General features: G+C 48.6%; 1 protein-coding gene across 1 annotated transcript; it reads left to right on the forward strand.

Annotated features, from left to right (window-relative positions):
- Window positions 1-1731: 1731 nt before the first annotated feature.
- On the forward strand, window positions 1732-20845 carry mfng (MFNG O-fucosylpeptide 3-beta-N-acetylglucosaminyltransferase). The gene is made up of 8 exons (XM_072462845.1): window positions 1732-2073; window positions 10380-10425; window positions 11810-11912; window positions 14648-14801; window positions 15407-15492; window positions 17630-17795; window positions 20632-20717; window positions 20785-20845. The coding sequence occupies exons 1-8, from the start codon at window positions 1744-1746 to the stop codon at window positions 20834-20836; spliced, it is 1023 nt and encodes a 340-aa protein (XP_072318946.1). The 5' UTR covers window positions 1732-1743; the 3' UTR covers window positions 20837-20845.
- Window positions 20846-25812: the final 4967 nt, after the last annotated feature.

The raw sequence follows: 25812 nt of genomic DNA on the forward strand, positions 1-25812 counted from the left end.
CAAAGCATAACCGGAAAAAAAGAACGAATAAACGTTGCTAAAACACAATTGGCTGAATGAAAGCCGTCAGTTTGCTCCGCCTCCTCTGTGTCTGGAGCCAAACTCAAACTGAACCGTGCAATCAGGCGTGTACATCTCAGTGACGCACATGAAATGAACAAGCTCGTCTTTCAAGCTTCTCTCACTTCGGATTAACAGCGTTTCCTGCCTTTATTCTGCAGAAATACGCCACGTTTTTCAATCTTTGTGATCTTTTTCCGCCTTTTCTTCCCTTGACCTTTAACCTCGTGAGCCTCGTCTGGGCGATCGACGAGAGGCGGAGCTAAAAGTCTGCTGTAAAAACCGACAACAGCTTCAAAGTGGCAGAAATCACCTTTTTGACATCGAACTCCACAGAATGTTTAACTGTCAACTTAAAGAAGATGATCGTAAGGTCAAAGGTCAGGTGTTTGAGAGGGACGTTTAGGACGAGGTGAAAGAGACGAAGCTCTGCCTCTGATCGAGTTTTCCTCTCATCCTGTGAAAGAGAGTGAGCGGCTGTAAGTGGTGTGTGGACAGCGCCCTCTTGTGGTGAAAACTGACTATTTCTGAATTTCACAGCTTTTTCTCTAACTCCTAAACCAAGAACGTTCTCTCTCCCACATCCGGTTTAGTCCTGGTTTAGTCCTGGTTTAGTCCTGTTTAGTCCTGTTTAGTCCTGGTTTAATCCTGGTTTAGTCCAGGTTTAGTCCTGGTTTAGTCCTGGTTTAGTCCTGGTTTAGTCCTGGTTTAGTCCTGGTTTAGTCCTGTTTAGTCCTGGTTTAGTCCTGGTTTAGTCCTGTTTAGTCCTGGTTTAGTCCTGGTTTAGTCCTGTTTGGTCCTGGTTTAGTCCTGTTTTAGTCCTGGTTTAGTCCTGGTTTAGTCCTGGTTTAGTCCTGTTTAGTCCTGGTTTAGTCCTGGTTTAGTCCTGGTTTAGTCCTGGTTTAGTCCTGTTTAGTCCTGGTTTAGTCCTGTTTAGTCCTGGTTTAGTCCTGGTTTAGTCCTGGTTTAGTCCTGTTTAGTCTTGGTTTAGTCCTGTTTAGTCCTGGTTTAGTCCTGTTTAGTCCTGGTTTAGTCCTGGTTTAGTCCTGGTTTAGTCCTGTTTAGTCCTGGTTTAGTCCTGTTTAGTCCTGTTTAGTTCTGGTTTAGTCCTGTTTAATCCTGGTTTAGTCCTGGTTTAGTCCTGTTTAGTCCTGGTTTAGTCCTGTTTAGTCCTGTTTAGTCCTGGTTTAGTCCTGTTTAGTCTTGGTTTAGTCCTGGTTTAGTCCTGGTTTAGTCCTGTTTAGTCCTGGTTTAGTCCTGTTTAGTCCTGTTTAGTTCTGGTTTAGTCCTGTTTAATCCTGGTTTAGTCCTGGTTTAGTCCTGTTTAGTCCTGGTTTAGTCCTGTTTAGTCCTGTTTAGTCCTGTTTAGTCCTGGTTTAGTCCTGTTTAGTCCTGTTTAGTCCTGTTTAGTCCTGGTTTAATCCTGGTTTAGTCCAGCGTGTGGGGGCCCCGTGTGCGAGGAACAGGAAGAGAGAGAGAGAGAAGAGAGAGGAGAGAGAGAGAGGAGAGAGAGAGAGAGAGAGAGAGAGAGGAGAGAGGAAGAGAGAGAGAGAAAATGAAGAGAGAGAGAGAAGAGGAAGAGAGAGAGAGAGAGAAGAGGAAAAGAGAGAGAGAGAGAGAAGAGGAAGAGGAAGAGAGAGAGAGAGGATGTAACGGCGCAGAGGTGACACACACACACACAGGATGCGGTTCACGTGGCTCCGGTGCACGGTCCCGGTCTGTGTCCTCACGCTCATCCTCCTCCTGCGCGTGGACCTCCAGCTCCGCTCCGGAACTCTGCCCGCGGCTTCTGTCACCGCGCGGCTCCGCTCCGGCTACGAGCGCCGCTCTGACCCGGGACCGCGCGTCACCGGGGCCCCGCCCGGGGCCCCGCTGAAGCCCGGGGCCCCGCTGAAGCCCGGGGCCCCGCTGAAGCTGGAGGACGTTTACATCGCAGTGAAAACGACGGGGAAGTTCCACGCGACGCGGCTCGCGCTGCTGCTGCAGACGTGGATCTCCATGACCAAAGCGCACGTGAGTACGGCGCGTTGCCATGGCAGCGGCGGAAGCGAGTGAAACATTTAGAACTCTGCTCAACAGGTGTAATGCTCTGTGTGGTCAGAGTGTGGTCAAGTGCGCTCAGGGGAGAGAGAGTGCATCTGTTCAACCACGTGACTGAAGCATGTAAACAACAGATAAACAAGACAAACAAAATACAAACACTGACAAAATGAATGTCTCAGTTTAGTTTGAAGTTGAACGATATTGAAATGTGGAAGTGTTTTCTTTCTAACACAAGTGAAATGTGGATGAAACAAAAGTTCAGAATCGTCTTTGAGACAAAGTGGCATTAATGACCCAAAGGACAAGATCGTGGAAACAAGCGGTCGGAATGAGTTTCCTCCTCCGGGTGGCTGGGCGCTCCCTTAGAGATGAGGTGAGGAGCTCAGTCACATGGGGGAGCTCGGAGTAGAGCCGCTGCTCCTCCAGCATCTGTTCCGGAGCCTCCCGGGCCCCTCCCTGGGGAGGTGTTCTGGGCATGTCCCACCGGGAAGAGGCCCCGGGGAAGACCCAGGACACGCTGGAGGGACTATGTCTCTCGGCTGGCCTGGGACGCCTCTGGATCCCCCCGGAGGAAGTGTCTGGGGAGACGGAAGTCTAGGAGTCCCTGGTTAGACTGCGGCCCCTGCGACCCGGCCCCGGAGAAGAGGAAGAAAATGGATGGATGGAAGTCGCATTTGTTGAGTTAAATGTGGAAGAGCTGCTGTCAATCACTGACCTGTCAATCACTGTTCTGTCAATCACTGTTCTGTCAATCACTGTTCTGTCAATCACTGACCTGTCAATCACTGTTCTGTCAATCACTGACCTGTCAATCACTGTTCTGACAACCACTGTTCTGTCAATCACTGACCTGTCAATCACTGTTCTGACAATCACTGTTCTGTCAATCAATGTTCAACGACGACAGCAACGAACGATTTTGACCAAAAACAGACAAAAGACGGAGAAGAACGTGATGGAGCGGAAACAGTGAGAAGTCTGAACACGTTCTCCCACTTCCACAGTGAGAGGCGGAGCCTTAATGCAGAGCAGTCCATGATGTCTCCTCCCCCAAAGCGTGATGTCTCCTCCCCCAAAGCGTGATGTCTCCTCCCCCAAAGCGTGATGTCTCCTCCCCTAAAGCGTGATGTCTCCTCCCCCAAAGCGTGATGTCTCCTCCCCTAAAGCGTGATGTCTCCTCCCCCAAAGCGTGATGTCTCCTCCCCCAAAGCGTGATGTCTCCTCCCCATAGCGTGATGTCTCCTCCCCTAAAGCGTGATGTCTCCTCCCCTAAAGCGTGATGTCTCCTCCCCTAAAGCGTGATGTCTCCTCCCCTAAAGCGTGATGTCTCCTCCCCTAAAGCGTGATGTCTCCTCCCCCAAAGCGTGATGTCTCCTCCCCTAAAGCGTGATGTCTCCTCCCCTAAAGCGTGATGTCTCCTCCCCCAAAGCGTGATGTCTCCTCCCCCAAAGCGTGATGTCTCCTCCCCCAAAGCGTGATGTCTCCTCCCCCAAAGCGTGATGTCTCCTCCCCATAGCGTGATGTCTCCTCCCCTAAAGCGTGATGTCTCCTCCCCTAAAGCGTGATGTCTCCTCCCCTAAAGCGTGATGTCTCCTCCCCTAAAGCGTGATGTCTCCTCCCCTAAAGCGTGATGTCTCCTCCCCTAAAGCGTGATGTCTCCTCCCCTAAAGCGTGATGTCTCCTCCCCCAAAGCGTGATGTCTCCTCCCCTAAAGCGTGATGTCTCCTCCCCTAAAGCGTGATGTCTCCTCCCCCAAAGCGTGATGTCTCCTCCCCCAAAGCGTGATGTCTCCTCCCCCAAAGCGTGATGTCTCCTCCCCCAAAGCGTGATGTCTCCTCCCCCAAAGCGTGATGTCTCCTCCCCCAAAGCGTGATGTCTCCTCCCCTAAAGCGTGATGTCTCCTCCCCATAGCGTGATGTCTCCTCCCCCAAAGCGTGATGTCTCCTCCCCTAAAGCGTGATGTCTCCTCCCCCAAAGCGTGATGTCTCCTCCCCTAAAGCGTGATGTCTCCTCCCCCAAAGCGTGATGTCTCCTCCCCTAAAGCGTGATGTCTCCTCCCCCAAAGCGTGATGTCTCCTCCCCCAAAGCGTGATGTCTCCTCCCCCAAAGCGTGATGTCTCCTCCCCTAAAGCGTGATGTCTCCTCCCCCAAAGCGTGATGTCTCCTCCCCCAAAGCGTGATGTCTCCTCCCCTAAAGCGTGATGTCTCCTCCCCTAAAGCGTGATGTCTCCTCCCCCAAAGCGTGATGTCTCCTCCCCCAAAGCGTGATGTCTCCTCCCCTAAAGCGTGATGTCTCCTCCCCCAAAGCGTGATGTCTCCTCCCCCAAAGCGTGATGTCTCCTCCCCTAAAGCGTGATGTCTCCTCCCCTAAAGCGTGATGTCTCCTCCCCCAAAGCGTGATGTCTCCTCCCCCAAAGCGTGATGTCTCCTCCCCTAAAGCGTGATGTCTCCTCCCCTAAAGCGTGATGTCTCCTCCCCCAAAGCGTGATGTCTCCTCCCCTAAAGCGTGATGTCTCCTCCCCTAAAGCGTGATGTCTCCTCCCCTAAAGCGTGATGTCTCCTCCCCCAAAGCGTGATGTCTCCTCCCCTAAAGCGTGATGTCTCCTCCCCTAAAGCGTGATGTCTCCTCCCCCAAAGCGTGATGTCTCCTCCCCCATGCTTCATCGATGGTGTTCTAGCGATGGTCCTCAAACGTTCTCTTTTGGTCTCTTCTGACCACATGACTTCTCCTATGATCCTCTGGATCCTCCAGATGGTCAGACTGCAGACGAGCCACATGTGTTGGACATGTGCTGGACATGTGCTGGACATGTGTTGGACATGTGTTGGACATGTGCTGGACATATGCTGGACTTGTGCTGGACATGTGTTGGACATGTGTTGGACTTGTGCTGGACATGTGCTGGACATGTGTTGGACATGTGCTGGACATGTGCTGGACATGTGTTGGACATGTGCTGGACATGTGCTGGACTTGTGCTGGACATGTGTTGGACATGTGCTGGACATGTGTTGGACATGTGTTGGACATGTGCTGGACATGTGCTGGACATGTGCTGGACATGTGTTGGACATGTGTTGGACATGTGTTGGACTTGTGCTGGACATGTGCTGGACATGTGCTGGACATGTGCTGGACATGTGTTGGACTTGTGCTGGACATGTGCTGGACATGTGCTGGACATGTGCTGGACATGTGTTGGACATGTGCTGGACATGTGCTGGACTTGTGCTGGACATGTGTTGGACATGTGTTGGACTTGTGCTGGACATGTGCTGGACATGTGCTGGACATGTGCTGGACATGTGTTGGACTTGTGCTGGACTTGTGCTGGACATGTGTTGGACATGTGTTGGACTTGTGCTGGACATGTGCTGGACATGTGCTGGACATGTGTTGAACATGTGTTGAACATGTGTTAGACATGTGTTGGACATGTGCTGGACATGTGCTGGACATGTGTTGGACATGTGTTGAACATGTGTTGAACATGTGTTAGACATGTGTTGGACATGTGCTGGACATGTGCTGGACATGTGTTGGACATGTGTTGGACATGTGCTGGACATGTGCTGGACATGTGTTGGACATGTGTTGGACATGTGCTGGACATGTGCTGGACATGTGTTAGACATGTGCTGGACATGTGCTGGACATGTGCTGGACATGTGTTGAACATGTGTTGGACATGTGTTGGACATGTGCTGGACATGTGCTGGACATGTGCTAGACATGTGTTGAACATGTGTTGGACATGTGCTGGACATGTGTTGGACATGTGTTGAACATGTGTTGGACATGTGTTGGACATGTGTTGGACATGTGTTGAACATGTGTTGGACATGTGTTGGACATGTGCTGGACATGTGTTGAACATCTGTTGGACATGTGCTGGACATGTGTTGAACATGTGTTGGACATGTGCTGGACATGTGTTGAACATGTGTTGGACATGTGCTGGACATGTGTTGAACATGTGTTGAACATGTGTTGGACATGTGCTGGACATGTGTTGAACATGTGCTGGACATGTGTTGGACATGTGCTGGACATGTGTTGGACATGTGTTGAACATGTGTTGGACATGTGTTGGACATGTGTTGAACATGTGTTGGACATGTGTTGGACATGTGCTGGACATGTGTTGAACTTGTGTTGGACATGTGCTGGACATGTGTTGAACATGTGTTGAACATGTGTTGGACATGTGCTGGACATGTGTTGAACATGTGTTGGACATGTGCTGGACATGTGTTGAACATGTGCTGGACATGTGCTGGACATGTGCTGGACATGTGTTGGACATGTGCTGGACATGTGTTGGACATGTGTTGGACATGTGTTGGACATGTGCTGGACATGTGCTGGACATGTGTTGAACATGTGTTGGACATGTGCTGGACATGTGCTGGACATGTGTTGGACATGTGCTGGACATGTGTTGGACATGTGCTGGACATGTGCTGGACATGTGTTGGACATGTGCTGGACATGTGCTGGGGAACCTTCTGTGCGATGCATGATTTTAAACCATGGCGTGGTAGTGTGTTACCATGGTAACCTCTGAAACGGTGGTCCCAGCTTCAGGTCATAGACTCCTCCTGTAGTTCTGGGCTGATTCCTCACCTTTCTTATCATCATTGAACCCCACGAGGTCAGATCTTCATGGAGCTCCAGTCTGAGGTCAGATCATTGAGCTCCAGTCTGAGGTCAGATCATTGAGCTCCAGTCTGAGGTCAGATCATGGAGCTCCAGTCTGAGGTCAGATCATGGAGCTCCAGTCTGAGGTCAGATCATTGAGCTCCAGTCTGAGGTCAGATCATGGAGCTCCAGTCTGAGGTCAGATCATTGAGCTCCAGTCTGAGGTCAGATCTTCATAGAGCTCCAGTCTGAGGTCAGATCATGGAGCTCCAGTCTGAGGTCAGATCTTCATGGAGCTCCAGTCTGAGGTCAGATCATGGAGCTCCAGTCTGAGGTCAGATCTTCATGGAGCTCCAGTCTGAGGTCAGATCATGGAGCTCCAGTCTGAGGTCAGATCATGGAGCTCCAGTCTGAGGTCAGATCATTGAGCTCCAGTCTGAGGTCAGATCTTCATAGAGCTCCAGTCTGAGGTCAGATCATGGAGCTCCAGTCTGAGGTCAGATCATGGAGCTCCAGTCTGAGGTCAGATCTTCATGGAGCTCCAGTCTGAGGTCAGATCATGGAGCTCCAGTCTGAGGTCAGATCTTCATGGAGCTCCAGTCTGAGGTCAGATCATGGAGCTCCAGTCTGAGGTCAGATCATGGAGCTCCAGTCTGAGGTCAGATCATGGAGCTCCAGTCTGAGGTCAGATCATGGAGCTCCAGTCTGAGGTCAGATCATGGAGCTCCAGTCTGAGGTCAGATCTTCATGGAGCTCCAGTCTGAGGTCAGATCATGGAGCTCCAGTCTGAGGTCAGATCATGGAGCTCCAGTCTGAGGTCAGATCTTCATAGAGCTCCAGTCTGAGGTCAGATCATGGAGCTCCAGTCTGAGGTCAGATCATGGAGCTCCAGTCTGAGGTCAGATCATGGAACTCCAGTCTGAGGTCAGATCATGGAGCTCCAGTCTGAGGTCAGATCTTCATGGAGCTCCAGTCTGAAGTCAGATCTTCATGGAGCTCCAGTCTGAGGTCAGATCATGGAGCTCCAGTCTGAGGTCAGATCTTCATGGAGCTCCAGTCTGAGGTCAGATCATGGAGCTCCAGTCTGAGGTCAGATCTTCATGGAGCTCCAGTCTGAGGTCAGATCATGGAGCTCCAGTCTGAGGTCAGATCATGGAGCTCCAGTCTGAGGTCAGATCATGGAACTCCAGTCTGAGGTCAGATCATGGAGCTCCAGTCTGAGGTCAGATCATGGAGCTCCAGTCTGAGGTCAGATCTTCATGGAGCTCCAGTCTGAGGTCAGATCATGGAGCTCCAGTCTGAAGTCAGATCTTCATGGAGCTCCAGTCTGAGGTCAGATCATGGAGCTCCAGTCTGAGGTCAGATCTTCATGGAGCTCCAGTCTGAGGTCAGATCATGGAGCTCCAGTCTGAGGTCAGATCTTCATGGAGCTCCAGTCTGAAGTCAGATCTTCATGGAGCTCCAGTCTGAGGTCAGATCATGGAGCTCCAGTCTGAGGTCAGATCTTCATGGAGCTCCAGTCTGAGGTCAGATCATGGAGCTCCAGTCTGAGGTCAGATCATGGAGCTCCAGTCTGAGGTCAGATCTTCATGGAGCTCCAGTCTGAGGTCAGATCATGGAGCTCCAGTCTGAGGTCAGATCATGGAGTTCCAGTCTGAGGTCAGATCATGGAGCTCCAGTCTGAGGTCAGATCTTCATGGAGCTCCAGTCTGAGGTCAGATCATGGAGCTCCAGTCTGAGGTCAGATCTTCATGGAGCTCCAGTCTGAGGTCAGATCATGGAGCTCCAGTCTGAGGTCAGATCTTCATGGAGCTCCAGAGGGAGAGTGACATCCTCTTTAGCCTCTTCCATGTTCTAACAGTCGATCCAACAGTCGATCCGATCTTCTGACCGCTCTTTGGTCTTGTCCATGGCAGTGGGCGGAGTCTGACTGCTTGTGGGCGGGACAGGCGTCTTTATGCAGCTAACGAGCTCCAACAGGAGCTTCTCATTTACTTGATGAAGTGGACTTCATGAAGACAGACGAACAGCTCCGTGATAAGTGATATAATGTGATCTATAATGTGATATATAATGTGATCTATAATGTGATATATAATGTGATATATATAATGTGATATATATAATGTTATATATAATGTGATGTATAATGTGATATATATAATGTGATCTATAATGTGATATATATAATGTGATATATAATGTGATCTATAATGTGATATATAACGTGATATATATAATGTGATCTATAATGTGATATATATAATGTGATATATAATGTGATCTATAATGTGATATATAACGTGATATATAATGTGATATAATGTGATATATAATGTGATATATATAATGTGATATATAATGTGATGTATAATGTGATATAATGTGATATAATGTGATATAATGTGATATAATGTGATCTGTTTACAGCCAGAGCTAATACATTATAATAATATTACATTATTATATTATATCATATAGATTATACACATGTGTCCAAACCAGGTCCAAACCAGGTCCAAACCAGGTCCAAACCAGGTCCAAACCAGGTTTAAACCAGGTCTAAACCAGGTCTAAACCAGGTCTAAACCAGGTCCAAACCAGGTCTAAACCAGGTCCAAACCAGGTCCAAACCAGGTCCAAACCAGGTTTAAACCAGGTCTAAACCAGGTCTAAACCAGGTCTAAACCAGGTCCAAACCAGGTCTAAACCAGGTCCAAACCAGGTCCAAACCAGGTCTAAACCAGGTCTAAACCAGGTTTAAACCAGGTCTAAACCAGGTCTAAACCAGGTCCAAACCAGGTCCAAACCAGGTCTTAACCAGATCCAAACAGATTTTTCATGATGTGTAACTGACAGAAAGCTTTGAAGCGAGAGTGTGACTTCCTGTTTTGCTCCCAGCCACTTCCTGTCTCAGTTTGAGTGTTCTAGTCAAAGAGGAAATGAAGATTGTTCCTGTTTCAGTGTCACATGCTAAAGTTACAGATCAACCTTTAGATCAGAGTTGTAAAAGTTAGACATCTTTAAGTTCTCAGCTGAAAGAACCAGAAAGACATCTTCTCCATGTTTGTGGTTATACATATGATATATATCATATATCGTCATGATCCGTTTAGTGCCTCTGAAGTGGATTTATTCTTTGTATCTATCATAACATAATAAAAAATCACATTCAGAATGACACAAACCAATAATATTCAATTCTGAAAAGTGTTTAATTAGACCTGGTTTAGAGCTGGCTCAGTCCTGGTTTAGTCCTGGTTTAGTCCTGGTTTAGACCTGGTTTAGACCTGGTTTAGTCCTGGTTTAGCCCTGGTTTAGTCCTGGTTTAGTCCTGGTTTAGACCTGCTTTAGTCCAGGTTTAGTTCTGGTTTAGAGCTGGTTTAGTCCTGCTTTAGTCCAGGTTTAGTCCTGGTTTAGTCCTGCTTTAGTCCAGGTTTAGTCCTGCTTTAGTCCTGGTTTAGTCCTGGTTTAGTCCTGGTTTAGTCCTGGTTTAGTCCTGCTTTAGTCCAGGTTTAGTCCTGCTTTAGTCCTGGTTTAGTCCAGCAGGGGGCAGTGTTCTCTCATGGATCAGAACTCGTTCTCACAGAAAGTGAAAACTGTAAAAACTGAAGATTTTTCCTTCTGTTTTCAGACTTATATTTTCACTGATGCTGAAGACGATGAGCTGAAGTCTGAAGGTGAGAGCCGTAAAAAATGAGCCGTACATATGAGCCGTACGTATGAGCCGTACATATGAGCCGCAGATATGAGCCGTAAATATGAGCTGTACATATGAGCCGTACGTATGAGCCGTAAATATGAGCCGTACATATGAGCCGCACGTATGCGCCGTAAATATGAGCCGTACATATGAGCCGCACGTATGCGCCGTAAATATGAGCCGCAAATATGAGCCGTACATATCAGCCGTAAATATGAGCCGTACGTATGAGCCGTACATATGAGCCGCACATATGAGCCGTAAATATGAGCCGTACATATGAGCCGTACGTATGAGCCGTACATATGAGCCGCACGTATGAGCCGTATGTGTGAGCCGTACATATGAGCCGTACGTATGAGCCGTAAATATGAGCCGCAAATATGAGCCGTACATATGAGCCGTACATATGAGCCGCACGTATGAGCCGTACGTATGAGCCGCACGTATGAGCCGCACGTATGAGCCGTACGTATGAGCCGCACGTATGAGCCGTAAAAACAGAAACAAGCTGTTTCAATGTTGGTGAGTGGACTGGTGAGTGGTTGACAGAATCCAGGAGCAGTGCAGTTGCACCTTCTGGTCAGAGGTGGCGCTCTTCTGCTGCTGAAACATGATCTAAAGACTCCATCAGAAGAAAAGAGGCGTAAACACGTCTTTTAGCAACACGGGTCCTTTTTGTGGCTTTTCCACTTTTCACTATTTTATTTTTGAGTTTAAAGCATGAAACAAACTCAGTCTAATCTTGTGTTTTATCTGCAGTTTATTCCCTTTATCGACCACAAGGAGCAGCTCCTCGTTTATCTTTCCTCAGCATCACATTAAGAAGTGCAATACACATTCCACCACAGCAAAACACGACAAAACACGACAAAACACGTCAAAACACGACAAAACACGACAAAACACGACGAAACACGAAGAAACACGACAAAACACGTCAAAACACGACAAAACACGACAAAACACGACGAAACACGAAGAAACACGACGAAACACGACAAAACACGACGAAACACGAAGAAACACGACGAAACACGACACAAAGTGCATAAAGTGCATAAAGTGCAATAATCATTTTTAGGTCATTTAGAGTTCAGGAGCCGGGTGCACCACCTGCTTGTTGAAGTTGGGCTGGTGAACTCTGTCCAACTCCAGACGCTACGTCAGGCGTGGCTCAGCCTGAGCTCAGCCTTGTTTAGCCCCGGTTTAGCCCCGGTTTAGCCCCGGTTTAGCCCCGGTTTAGCCCCGGTTTAGCCCCGGTTTAGCCCCGGTTTAGCCCCGGTTTAGCCCCGGTTTAGCCCCGGTTTAGCTCTGGTTTTGCCCAGTTTAGCCCCGGTGACATGTGGCGTGTGCTGCAGGTCATAACGTGGAGGTGACGCGGTGCCAGGAGGACCACAGTCAGCAGGCACTTTCCTGTAAGATGTCTGCAGAGTACGACGGCTTCATGAGCTCCACAAAGAGGTCAGACACTCACTCTGCAGCGGCCTCTAGTGGTGAGGCTGGAGACTACAGAGGACACAAGTCCACACTCACTCTGCAGCGCCTCTAGTGGTGGGGCTGGAGACTACAGAGGACACAAGTCCACACTCTCACTCTGCAGCGCCTCTAGTGGTGAGGCTGGAGACTACAGAGGACACAAGTCCACACACTCACTCTGCAGCGCCTCTAGTGGTGAGGCTGGAGACTACAGAGGACACAAGTCCACACTCTCACTCTGCAGGGCCTCTAGTGGTGAGGCTGGAGACTACAGAGGACACAAGTCCACACACTCACTCTGCAGCGCCTCTAGTGGTGAGGCTGGAGACTACAGAGGACACAAGTCCACACTCTCACTCTGCAGCGGCCTCTAGTGGTGAGGCTGGAGACTACAGAGGACACAAGTCCACACACTCACTCTGCAGCGCCTCTAGTGGTGAGGCTGGAGACTACAGAGGACACAAGTCCACACACTCACTCTGCAGCGCCTCTAGTGGTGAGGCTGGAGACTACAGAGGACACAAATCCACACTCTCACTCTGCAGCGCCTCTAGTGGTGAGGCTGGAGACTGCAGAGGACACAAGTCCACACTCTCACTCTGCAGCGCCTCTAGTGGTGAGGCTGGAGACTACAGAGGACACAAGTCCACACTCTCACTCTGCAGCGCCTCTAGTGGTGAGGCTGGAGACTACAGAGGACACAAGTCCACACTCTCACTCTGCAGCGCCTCTAGTGGTGAGGCTGGAGACTACAGAGGACACAAGTCCACACTCTCACTCTGCAGCGCCTCTAGTGGTGAGGCTGGAGACTACAGAGGACACAAGTCCACACTCTCACTCTGCAGCGGCCTCTAGTGGTGAGGCTGGAGACTACAGAGGACACAAGTCCACACTCTCACTCTGCAGCGCCTCTAGTGGTGAGGCTGGAGACTACAGAGGACACAAGTCCACACTCTCACTCTGCAGCGCCTCTAGTGGTGAGGCTGGAGACTGCAGAGGACACAAGTCCACACTCTCACTCTGCAGCGCCTCTAGTGGTGAGGCTGGAGACTACAGAGGACACAAGTCCACACTCTCACTCTGCAGGGCCTCTAGTGGTGAGGCTGGAGACTACAGAGGACACAAGTCCACACTCTCACTCTGCAGCGCCTCTAGTGGTGAGGCTGGAGACTACAGAGGACACAAGTCCACACTCTCACTCTGCAGCGGCCTCTAGTGGTGAGGCTGGAGACTACAGAGGACACAAGTCCACACTCTCACTCTGCAGCGCCTCTAGTGGTGAGGCTGGAGACTACAGAGGACACAAGTCCACACTCTCACTCTGCAGCGCCTCTAGTGGTGAGGCTGGAGACTGCAGAGGACACAAGTCCACACTCTCACTCTGCAGCGCCTCTAGTGGTGAGGCTGGAGACTACAGAGGACACAAGTCCACACTCTCACTCTGCAGGGCCTCTAGTGGTGAGGCTGGAGACTACAGAGGACACAAGTCCACACTCTCACTCTGCAGGGCCTCTAGTGGTGAGGCTGGAGACTACAGAGGACACAAGTCCACACTCTCACTCTGCAGGGCCTCTAGTGGTGAGGCTGGAGACTACAGAGGACACAAGTCCACACTCTCACTCTGCAGCGCCTCTAGTGGTGAGGCTGGAGACAGCAGAGGACACAAGTCCACACTCTCACTCTGCAGCGCCTCTAGTGGTGAGGCTGGAGACTGCAGAGGACACAAGTCCACACTCGCTCTGCAGCGCCTCTAGTGGTGAGGCTGGAGACTGCAGAGGACACAAGTCCACACTCGCTCTGCAGCGCCTCTAGTGGTGAGGCTGGAGACTGCAGAGGACACAAGTCCTGAAAAGACCCTGGATTTGTTCCTCGTTGACGTCAGCTCTTTTGGATCCAAACTCTGGAATGCGTAATGGTTCTGTCCTGGCTCAGGTCCTGGTTCGGTTCTGGCTCAGGTCCTGGTTCGGTTCTGGCTCAGGTCCTGGTTCGGTTCTGGCTCAGGTCCTGGTTCGGTTCTGGCTCAGGTCCTGGTTCGGTTCTGGCCGAAAACCTCATTAATTTGTCATGTTTCATGAACAATGTTTGAAAATAAAAACTGATGAGCAGGAAAAAAACATCCAGGACTAAATTAGTATCAATCTGTGGATTAAACCAGGACTAAACCAGGACTAAACCAGGTCCAAACCAGGACTAAACCAGGACTAAACCAGGACTAAACCAGGTCTAAACCAGGTCTAAACCAGGTCTAAACCAGGACTAAACCAGGTCTAAACCAGGTCTAAACCAGGACTAAACCAGGACTAAACCAGGACTAAACCAGGTCTAAACCAGGACTAAACCAGGACTAAACCAGGACTAGACCAGGACTAGACCAGGACTAGACCAGGACTAGACCAGGACTAAACCAGGACTAAACCAGGACTAAACCAGGACTAGACCAGGACTAGACCAGGACTAAACCAGGACTAGACCAGGCTGGAGCAGAGTGCTGGTTTGGAGCGGTGGAGTCGTTAGCTCTCGTCAGAACGTCCCAAAAACGAAACCAGAACACGAGCGCGATTAACTGCACTCGTGTTTTTATGTCTTTATTTATCGCTCTTGACGACAGGAACAGAAATAGAATAAATCGTGTTCAAACGGCTTCTCCACCTCGCCTAACTCCACCTCGTCTGGTCTGGACTTCAGTGGCTCCACATCACGAGTTTGTCTGGTGTGAGCAGGTGGTTCTGTCACGTGGACGATGATAACTACCTGAACCCTGGAGCTCTGCTGTCGCTGCTTCAGTCCTTCCCCCAGAACGGAGAGCTGTACCTGGGCAAGGCCAGTCTGGACCGGCCCATCACGGCCCACGAGCTGGTGCAGGGGAACAAGACGGTAACTCCACCTCACGTAACTCCACCTCACTTAACTCCACCTCACGTAACTCCACCTCACTTAACTCCACCTCGCTTAACTCCACCTCACTTAACTCCACCTCGCCTAACTCCACCTCACTTAACTCCACCTCACTTAACTCCACCTCGCCTAACTCCACCTCACTTAACTCCACCTCACGTAACTCCACCTCACGTAACTCCACCTCACGTAACTCCACCTCACTTAACTCCACCTCACGTAACTCCACCTCACGTAACTCCACCTCACGTAACTCCACCTCACTTAACTCCACCTCACTTAACTCCACCTCGCCTAACTCCACCTCACCTAACTCCACCTCACTTAACTCCACCTCACGTAACTCCACCTCACGTAACTCCACCTCACGTAACTCCACCTCACTTAACTCCACCTCACCTAACTCCACCTCACGTAACTCCACCTCACTTAACTCCACCTCACTTAACTCCACCTCGCCTGACTCCACCTCGCCTAACTCCACCTCGCCTAACTCCACCTCGCCTAACTCCACCTCACCTAACTCCACCTCACCTAACTCCACCTCACCTAACTCGACTCTAACGTGTCTCTTGTTCCGGCAGAGGGAGGTGCACTTCTGGTTCGCCACAGGGGGCGCTGGCTTCTGCCTGAGTCGAGCTCTGGCCCAGAGGATGGCTCCGTGGGCCAGGTGAGGCCCATCATGAGGCCCATCATGAGGCCCAGCATGAGGTCCAGCATGAGGCCCATCATGAGGTCCAGCATGAGGCCCATCATGAGGCCCATCATGAGGTCCAGCATGAGGCCCATCATGAGGTCCATCATGAGGTCCATCATGGGGTCCAGCATGAGGCCCATCATGAGGCCCATCATGAGGGCCACCATGAGGCCCATCTTGAGGTCCATCATGAGGTCCACCATGAGGCCCATCATGAGGTCCATCATGAGATCCATCATGAGATCCATCATGAGGTCCATCATGAGATCCATCATGAGATCCATCATGAGGCCCATCATGAGGCCCATCATGAGGTCCATCATGAGGCCCATCATGAGACCCATCATGAGATCCATCATGAGGTCCATCATGAGGTCCATCATGAGGCCCATCATTAGGTCCATCATGAGGTCCATCATGAGGTCCATCATGAGGTCCATCATGAGATCCATCATGAGGCCCATCATGAGGTCCATCATGAGGTCCATTATGAGGCCCATCATGGGACCCATCATGAGATCCATCATGAGGTCCATCATGGGGTCCATCATGAGATCCATCATGAGGTCCATCATGAGGTCCATCATGAGGTCCATCATGAGACCCATCATGAGGTCCATCATGAGGTCCATCATGAGGCCCATCATTAGGTCCATCATGAGATCCATCATGAGGTCCATCATGAGGTCCATCATGAGATCCATCATGAGGCTCATCATGAGGTACATCATGAGGTCCATCATGAGGTCCATCATGAGATCCATCATGAGGTCCATCATGAGGCCCATCATGAGGCCCATCATGAGATCCATCATGAGATCCATCATGAGGTCCATCATGAGATCCATCATGAGGTCCGTCATGAGGTCCATCATGAGGCCCATCATGAGGCCCATCATGAGGTCCATCATGAGGCCCATCATGAGACCCATCATGAGGCCCATCATGAGACCCATCATGAGATCCATCATGAGGTCCATCATGAGGCCCATCATTAGGTCCATCATGAGGTCCATCATGAGGTCCATTATGAGGTCCATCATGAGATCCATCATGAGGCTCATCATGAGGTACATCATGAGGTCCATCATGAGGTCCATCATGAGGTCCATCATTAGGTCCATCATGAGACCCATCATGAGGCCCATCATGAGACCCATCATGAGATCCATCATGAGGTCCATCATGAGGCCCATCATTAGGTCCATCATGAGGTCCATCATGAGGCCCATCATGAGGTCCATCATGATATCCATCATGAGATCCATCATGAGGCCCATCATGAGGCCCATCATGAGGCCCATCATGAGATCCATCATGAGATCCATCATGAGGTCCATCATGAGATCCATCATGAGGTCCGTCATGAGGTCCATCATGAGGCCCATCATGAGGCCCATCATGAGGTCCATCATGAGGCCCATCATGAGACCCATCATGAGGCCCATCATGAGACCCATCATGAGATCCATCATGAGGTCCATCATGAGGCCCATCATTAGGTCCATCATGAGGTCCATCATGAGGTCCATTATGAGGTCCATCATGAGATCCATCATGAGGCTCATCATGAGGTACATCATGAGGTCCATCATGAGGTCCATCATGAGGTCCATCATTAGGTCCATCATGAGACCCATCATGAGGCCCATCATGAGACCCATCATGAGATCCATCATGAGGTCCATCATGAGGCCCATCATTAGGTCCATCATGAGGTCCATCATGAGGCCCATCATGAGGTCCATCATGATATCCATCATGAGATCCATCATGAGGCCCATCATGAGGTTCATCATGAGGTCCATCATGAGGCCCATCATGAGATCCATCATGATATCCATCATGAGGTCCATCATGAGGTCCATCATGAGGCCCATCATGACTCCTTTTATTTGGACGTAACGCTTTAAATGTGATGGGAAAGATGAATGGCGATTGTATTTCCTGAAACGCATTGGGCTTCGACGTGGGCGGGGCTTTTGTGTTGCATGTCCAGAGTTCTCAGGTGTGGATGTGGAAGAACTTGGTGCAGAGGTGACACCATCAATGTGCTGTTCTGGTCCAGCTCTACTTTGTCTTTGTGTCATTCTCCTTGTGTTTGGTTCAGTGGTTCTCAGTTCGAGCGGACGTCAGCTCTGATCCGCCTCCCGGACGACTGCACCGTGGGCTTCATCGTGGAGCAAAGACTGGGACTGTCCATGGTCCACAGCCCCCTGTTCCACTCCCACCTGGAGAACCTGCTCCTGGTGCAGCAGAAGGACCTCAGCTCACAGGTAAAGAACTCACCTGGAGAACCTGCTCCTGGTGCAGCAGAAGGACCTCAGCTCACAGGTAAAGAACTCACCTGGAGAACCTGCTCCTGGTGCAGCAGAAGGACTTCAGCTCACAGGTAAAGAACTCACCTGAGAACCTGCTCCTGGTGCAGCAGAAGGACCTCAGCTCACAGGTAAAGAACTCACCTGGAGAACCTGCTCCTGGTGCAGCAGAAGGACCTCAGCTCACAGGTAAAGAACTCACCTGGAGAACCTGCTCCTGGTGCAGCAGAAGGACTTCAGCTCACAGGTAAAGAACTCACCTGAGAACCTGCTCCTGGTGCAGCAGAAGGACCTCAGCTCACAGGTAAAGAACTCACCTGGAGAACCTGCTCCTGGTGCAGCAGAAGGACCTCAGTTCACAGGTAAAGAACTCACCTGGAGAACCTGCTCCTGGTGCAGCAGAAGGACCTCAGCTCACAGGTAAAGAACTCACCTGAGAACCTGTTCCTTGTACAGCGGAAGGACCTCAGCTCACAGGTAAAGAACTCACCTGGAGAACCTGCTCCTGGTGCAGCAGAAGGACCTCAGCTCACAGGTAAAGAACTCACCTGAGAACCTGCTCCTGGTACAGCGGAAGGACCTCAGCTCACAGGTAAAGAACTCACCTGGAGAACCTGCTCCTGGTGCAGCAGAAGGACCTCAGCTCACAGGTAAAGAACTCACCTGAGAACCTGCTCCTGGTGCAGCAGAAGGACCTCAGCTCACAGGTAAAGAACTCACCTGAGAACCTGCTCCTGGTGCAGCAGAAGGACCTCAGATCACAGGTAAAGAACTCACCTGAGAACCTGCTCCTGGTGCAGCAGAAGGACCTCAGCTCACAGGTAAGGAAGTCACCTGAGAACCTGCTCCTGGTGCAGAAAAAGGATCTCAGCTCATAGGTAAAAAACTCACCTGGAGAACCTGCTCCTGGTGCAGCAGAAGGACCTCAGCCCACAGGTAAAGAACTCACCTGAGAACCTGCTCCTGGTGCAGCAGAAGGACCTCAGCTCACAGGTAAAGAACTCACCTGAGAACCTGCTCCTGGTGCAGCAGAAGGACCTGAGCTCACAGGTAAAGAACTCACCTGGATAACCTGCTCCTGGTGCAGCAGAAGGACCTCAGCTCACAGGTAAAGAACTCACCTGAGAACCTGCTCCTGGTGCAGCAGAAGGACCTCAGCTCACAGGTAAAGAACTCACCTGGAGAACCTGCTCCTGGTGCAGCAGAAGGACCTCAGCTCACAGGTAAAGAACTCACCTGAGAACCTGCTCCTGGTACAGCGGAAGGACCTCAGCTCACAGGTAAAGAACTCACCTGGAGAACCTGCTCCTGGTGCAGCAGAAGGACCTCAGCTCACAGGTAAAGAACTCACCTGAGAACCTGCTCCTGGTACAGCGGAAGGACCTCAGCTCACAGGTAAAGAACTCACCTGAGAACCTGCTCCTGGTGCAGCAGAAGGACCTCAGCTCACAGGTAAAGAACTCACCTGGAGAACCTGCTCCTGGTGCAGCAGAAGGACCTCAGCTCACAGGTAAAGAACTCACCTGAGAACCTGCTCCTGGTACAGCGGAAGGACCTCAGCTCACAGGTAAAGAACTCACCTGAGAACCTGCTCCTGGTGCAGCAGAAGGACCTCAGCTCACAGGTAAAGAACTCACCTGGAGAACCTGCTCCTGGTGCAGCGGAAGGACCTCAGCTCACAGGTAAAGAACTCACCTGAGAACCTGCTCCTGGTACAGCGGAAGGACCTCAGCTCACAGGTAAAGAACTCACCTGAGAACCTGCTCCTGGTGCAGCAGAAGGACCTGAGCTCACAGGTAAAGAACTCACCTGGATAACCTGCTCCTGGTGCAGCAGAAGGACCTCAGCTCACAGGTAAAGAACTCACCTGAGAACCTGCTCCTGGTACAGCGGAAGGACCTCAGCTCACAGGTAAAGAACTCACCTGAGAACCTGCTCCTGGTGCAGCAGAAGGACCTCAGCTCACAGGTAAAGAACTCACCTGGAGAACCTGCTCCTGGTGCAGCGGAAGGACCTCAGCTCACAGGTAAAGAACTCACCTGAGAACCTGCTCCTGGTGCAGCAGAAGGACCTCAGCTCACAGGTAAAGAACTCACCTGAGAACCTGCTCCTGGTGCAGCGGAAGGACCTCAGCTCACAGGTAAAGAACTCACCTGAGAACCTGCTCCTGGTGCAGCGGAAGGACCTCAGCTCACAGGTAAAGAACTCACCTGAGAACCTGCTCCTGGTACAGCGGAAGGACCTCAGCTCACAGGTAAAGAACTCACCTGGAGAACCTGCTCCTGGTGCAGCGGAAGGACCTCAGCTCACAGGTAAAGAACTCACCTGAGAACCTGCTCCTGGTGCAGCGGAAGGACCTCAGCTCACAGGTAAAGAACTCACCTGAGAACCTGCTCCTGGTGCAGCGGAAGGACCTCAGCTCACAGGTAAAGAACTCACCTGAGAACCTGCTCCTGGTACAGCGGAAGGACCTCAGCTCACAGGTAAAGAACTCACCTGGAGAACCTGCTCCTGGTGCAGCAGAAGGACCTCAGCTCACAGGTAAAGAACTCACCTGGAGAACCTGCTCCTGGTGCAGCAGAAGGACCTCAGCTCACAGGTAAAGAACTCACCTAGAGAACCTGCTCCTGGTGCAGCAGAAGGACCTCAGCTCACAGGTAAAGAACTCACCTGAGAACCTGCTCCTGGTACAGCGGAAGGACCTCAGCTCACAGGTAAAGAACTCACCTGAGAACCTGCTCAGTGGGTTTGTGCCGGGCAGAACTCTCCCTGACCTGGTTGTTCGCCCCTGCAGGTGACTCTGAGCTACGGCATGCTGGAGGACAAACTGAACACAGTGGAGGTCAAAGGCGGCTTCAGCACAGAGCAGGACCCCTCCAGGTTGGTCCCGTCTGATTTGTCCAACAGAACAGTTTACGCCACAGTTTACGCGTGTGTTTTTGTGCAGGTTTAAGACGGTGCACTGCCTGCTGCACCCCGCTACCAGCTGGTGTCCGTGAGGAACCCCGGACATTAGCTGCAGGACAGCGTTGGACAGAGGACCTGAAGACGAGCGCCGCGGTCCCGCTCGTCTTCGTCTTCCGTTCTGGTTCGGTCCCGTTTTAGGTCCCGTGATCTAGACCTGGTTTGGACCGAGTCCGGGTTTAGTTCCAGGTCAAGTCTCCGTTTGGTTCTGGGTTCTTGTCTCCTTTCCTCAGCAGCTCGGAAGAGGACGTTTTATGAAATCTAATGCCATTAAAGGTAATAAAGGTTCACAGAGTAGCTTTTCTGCCTGTTTCCATGGAGATGCTCCACTGTAAAACATTGAACCATCTGTTATTTATACTGAGTGTATTCACTGTGAGTGGACTCGCCTCTCCACAGACCTGACTTGGTGTTACACACTCTCCATGCCACTGTGGAACATCAAAGAAAAAAGCAGAAACACCAGATATTTTACACAGAGTATATTAAAGAGTATACTCCAGGAGGACTAGTATTATAAGTAATAATATTGTCTTTATGATTATGTATATATATATATATATATATATATATATATATATATATATATATATATATATGTAATATTCCCTCTGAGCGGTTTGTTTTATTATTTTCATTTTTATCACAAACGGCACAAATAAAGATTCTTAAATGTGTCAGGAGCATCTTTTCAGAAGAAGTTACAGTTTGTGTGTTTTAGGGTTTGTGTGTTTTAGGGTTTGTGTGTTTTAGGGTGTGTGTGTTTTAGGGTTTGTGTGTTTTAGTGTGTGTGTGTTTTAGGGTTTGTGTGTTTTAGGGTTTGTGTGTTTTAGTGTGTGTGTGTTTTAGGGTTTGTGTGTTTTAGGGTGTGTGTGTTTTAGGGTTTGTGTGTTTTAGGGTTTGTGTGTTTTAGGGTTTGTGTGTTTTAGTGTGTGTGTGTTTTAGGGTTTGTGTGTTTTAGGGTTTGTGTGTTTTAGGGTGTGTGTGTTTTAGGGTTTGTGTGTTTTAGGGTTTGTGTGTTTTAGGGTTTGTGTGTTTTAGGGTTTGTGTGTTTTAGGGTGTGTGTGTTTTAGGGTGTGTGTGTTTTAGGTTTGTGTGTTTTAGGGTTTGTGTGTTTTAGGGTTTGTGTGTTTTAGGGTTTGTGTGTTTTAGGTTTGTGTGTTTTAGGGTGTGTGTGTTTTAGGGTTTGTGTGTTTTAGGGTTTGTGTGTTTTAGGGTTTGTGTGTTTTAGGGTGTGTGTGTTTTAGGGTTTGTGTGTTTTAGGGTTTGTGTGTTTTAGGGTTTGTGTATTTTAGGGTTTGTGTGTTTTATGGTTTGTGTGTTTTAGGTTTGTGTGTTTTAGGGTGTGTGTGTTTTAGGGTTTGTGTGTTTTAGGGTGTGTTTGTTTTAGGGTTTGTGTGTTTTAGGGTGTGTGTGTTTAAGGGTTTGTGTGTTTTAGGGTTTGTGTGTTTTAGGGTGTGTGTGTTTTGGGGTTTGTGTGTTTTAGGGTTTTTGTGTTTTAGGGTTTGTGTGTTTTAGGGTGTGTGTGTTTTAGGGTGTGTTTTAGGGTGTGTGTGTTTTAGGGTTTGTGTGTTTTAGGGTGTGTGTGTTTTAGGGTTTGTGTGTTTTAGGGTGTGTGTGTTTTAGGGTTTGTGTGTTTTAGGGTTTGTGTGTTTTAGGGTTTGTGTGTTTTAGGGTGTGTGTGTTTTAGGGTTTGTGTGTTTTAGGGTGTGTGTGTTTTAGGGTTTGTGTGTTTTAGGGTGTGTGTGTTTTAGGGTTTGTGTGTTTTAGTGTGTGTGTGTTTTAGGGTTTGTGTGTTTTAGGGTTTGTGTGTTTTAGTGTGTGTGTGTTTTAGGGTTTGTGTGTTTTAGGGTGTGTGTGTTTTAGGGTTTGTGTGTTTTAGGGTTTGTGTGTTTTAGGGTTTGTGTGTTTTAGTGTGTGTGTGTTTTAGGGTTTGTGTGTTTTAGGGTTTGTGTGTTTTAGGGTGTGTGTGTTTTAGGGTTTGTGTGTTTTAGGGTTTGTGTGTTTTAGGGTTTGTGTGTTTTAGGGTTTGTGTGTTTTAGGGTGTGTGTGTTTTAGGGTGTGTGTGTTTTAGGTTTGTGTGTTTTAGGGTTTGTGTGTTTTAGGGTTTGTGTGTTTTAGGGTTTGTGTGTTTTAGGTTTGTGTGTTTTAGGGTGTGTGTGTTTTAGGGTTTGTGTGTTTTAGGGTTTGTGTGTTTTAGGGTTTGTGTGTTTTAGGGTGTGTGTGTTTTAGGGTTTGTGTGTTTTAGGGTTTGTGTGTTTTAGGGTTTGTGTGTTTTAGGGTTTGTGTATTTTAGGGTTTGTGTGTTTTATGGTTTGTGTGTTTTAGGTTTGTGTGTTTTAGGGTGTGTGTGTTTTAGGGTTTGTGTGTTTTAGGGTGTGTTTGTTTTAGGGTTTGTGTGTTTTAGGGTGTGTGTGTTTAAGGGTTTGTGTGTTTTAGGGTTTGTGTGTTTTAGGGTGTGTGTGTTTTGGGGTTTGTGTGTTTTAGGGTTTTTGTGTTTTAGGGTTTGTGTGTTTTAGGGTGTGTGTGTTTTAGGGTGTGTTTTAGGGTGTGTGTGTTTTAGGGTTTGTGTGTTTTAGGGTGTGTGTGTTTTAGGGTTTGTGTGTTTTAGGGTGTGTGTGTTTTAGGGTTTGTGTGTTTTAGGGTTTGTGTGTTTTAGGGTTTGTGTGTTTTAGGGTGTGTGTGTTTTAGGGTTTGTGTGTTTTAGGGTGTGTGTGTTTTAGGGTGTGTGTGTTTTAGGGTGTGTGTGTTTTAGTGTGTGTGTATTTTAGGGTTTGTGTGTTTTAGGGTTTGTGTGTTTTAGGGTTTGTGTGTTTTAGGGTGTGTGTGTTTTAGGGTGTGTGTGTTTTAGGGTGTGTGTGTTTTAGTGTTTGTGTGTTTTAGGGTGTGTGTGTTTTAGTGTGTGTGTATTTTAGGGTTTGTGTGTTTTAGGGTGTGTGTGTTTTAGGGTTTGTGTGTTTTAGGGTTTGTGTGTTTTAGGGTGTGTGTGTTTTAGGGTTTGTGTGTTTTAGGGTTTGTGTGTTTTAGGGTTTGTGTGTTTTAGGGTTTGTGTGTTTTAGGGTGTGTGTGTTTTAGGGTTTGTGTGTTTTAGGGTTTGTGTGTTTTAGGGTTTGTGTGTTTTAGGGTGTGTGTATTTTAGGGTTTGTGTGTTTTAGGGTTTGTGTATTTTAGGGTGTGTGTGTTTTAGGGTTTGTGTGTTTTAGTGTGTGTGTGTTTTAGGGTGTGTGTGTTTTAGGGTGTGTGTGTTTTAGGGTTTGTGTGTTTTAGTGTGTGTGTGTTTTAGGGTTTGTGTGTTTTAGGGTTTGTGTGTTTTAGGGTGTGTGTGTTTTAGGGTGTGTGTGTTTTAGTGTGTGTGTATTTTAGGGTTTGTGTGTTTTAGGGTTTGTGTGTTTTAGGGTTTGTGTGTTTTAGGGTGTGTGTGTTTTAGGGTTTGTGTGTTTTAGGGTTTGTGTGTTTTAGGGTTTGTGTGTTTTAGGGTGTGTGTGTTTTAGGGTGTGTGTGTTTTAGGTTTGTGTGTTTTAGGGTTTGTGTGTTTTAGGTTTGTGTGTTTTAGGGTGTGTGTGTGTTTTAGGGTTTGTGTGTTTTAGGGTTTGTGTGTTTTAGGGTTTGTGTGTTTTAGGGTGTGTGTGTTTTAGGGTTTGTGTGTTTTAGGGTTTGTGTGTTTTAGGGTTTGTGTGTTTTAGGGTTTGTGTATTTTAGGGTTTGTGTGTTTTAGGTGTGTGTGTTTTATGGTTTGTGTGTTTTAGGTTTGTGTGTTTTAGGGTGTGTGTGTTTTGGGGTTTGTGTGTTTTAGGGTTTTTGTGTTTTAGGGTTTGTGTGTTTTAGGGTGTGTGTGTTTTAGGGTTTGTGTGTTTTAGGGTGTGTGTGTTTTAGGGTTTGTGTGTTTTAGGGTGTGTGTGTTTTAGGGTTTGTGTGTTTTAGGGTGTGTGTGTTTTAGGGTTTGTGTGTTTTAGGGTTTGTGTGTTTTAGGGTTTGTGTGTTTTAGGGTGTGTGTGTTTTAGGGTTTGTGTGTTTTAGGGTGTGTGTGTTTTAGGGTGTGTGTGTTTTAGGGTGTGTGTGTTTTAGTGTGTGTGTATTTTAGGGTTTGTGTGTTTTAGGGTTTGTGTGTTTTAGGGTTTGTGTGTTTTAGGGTGTGTGTGTTTTAGGGTGTGTGTGTTTTAGTGTTTGTGTGTTTTAGGGTTTGTGTGTTTTAGTGTGTGTGTATTTTAGGGTTTGTGTGTTTTAGGGTGTGTGTGTTTTAGGGTTTGTGTGTTTTAGGGTTTGTGTGTTTTAGGGTGTGTGTGTTTTAGGGTTTGTGTGTTTTAGGGTTTGTGTGTTTTAGGGTTTGTGTGTTTTAGGGTGTGTGTGTTTTAGTGTGTGTGTGTTTTAGGGTTTGTGTGTTTTAGGGTTTGTGTGTTTTAGGGTTTGTGTGTTTTAGGGTTTGTGTGTTTTAGGGTGTGTGTGTTTTAGGGTGTGTGTGTTTTAGGGTTTGTGTGTTTTAGGGTTTGTGTGTTTTAGGGTGTGTGTGTTTTAGGGTTTGTGTGTTTTAGTGTGTGTGTGTTTTAGGGTGTGTGTGTTTTAGGGTGTGTGTGTTTTAGGGTTTGTGTGTTTTAGTGTGTGTGTGTTTTAGGGTTTGTGTGTTTTAGGGTTTGTGTGTTTTAGGGTGTGTGGGTTTTAGGGTGTGTGTGTTTTAGTGTGTGTGTATTTTAGGGTTTGTGTGTTTTAGGGTTTGTGTGTTTTAGGGTTTGTGTGTTTTAGGGTGTGTGTGTTTTAGGGTGTGTGTGTTTTAGGGTGTGTGTGTTTTAGTGTTTGTGTGTTTTAGGGTGTGTGTGTTTTAGTGTGTGTGTATTTTAGGGTTTGTGTGTTTTAGGGTGTGTGTGTTTTAGGGTTTGTGTGTTTTAGGGTTTGTGTGTTTTAGGGTGTGTGTGTTTTAGGGTTTGTGTGTTTTAGGGTTTGTGTGTTTTAGGGTTTGTGTGTTTTAGGGTTTGTGTGTTTTAGGGTGTGTGTGTTTTAGTGTGTGTGTGTTTTAGGG

This window comes from Eucyclogobius newberryi, unplaced genomic scaffold, assembly GCF_026437365.1.
Source record: "Eucyclogobius newberryi isolate DKJ021-1_F unplaced genomic scaffold, fEucNew1.0.hap1 SCAF_4, whole genome shotgun sequence".
Classification (NCBI taxonomy): Eukaryota; Metazoa; Chordata; class Actinopteri; order Gobiiformes; family Gobiidae; genus Eucyclogobius; species Eucyclogobius newberryi.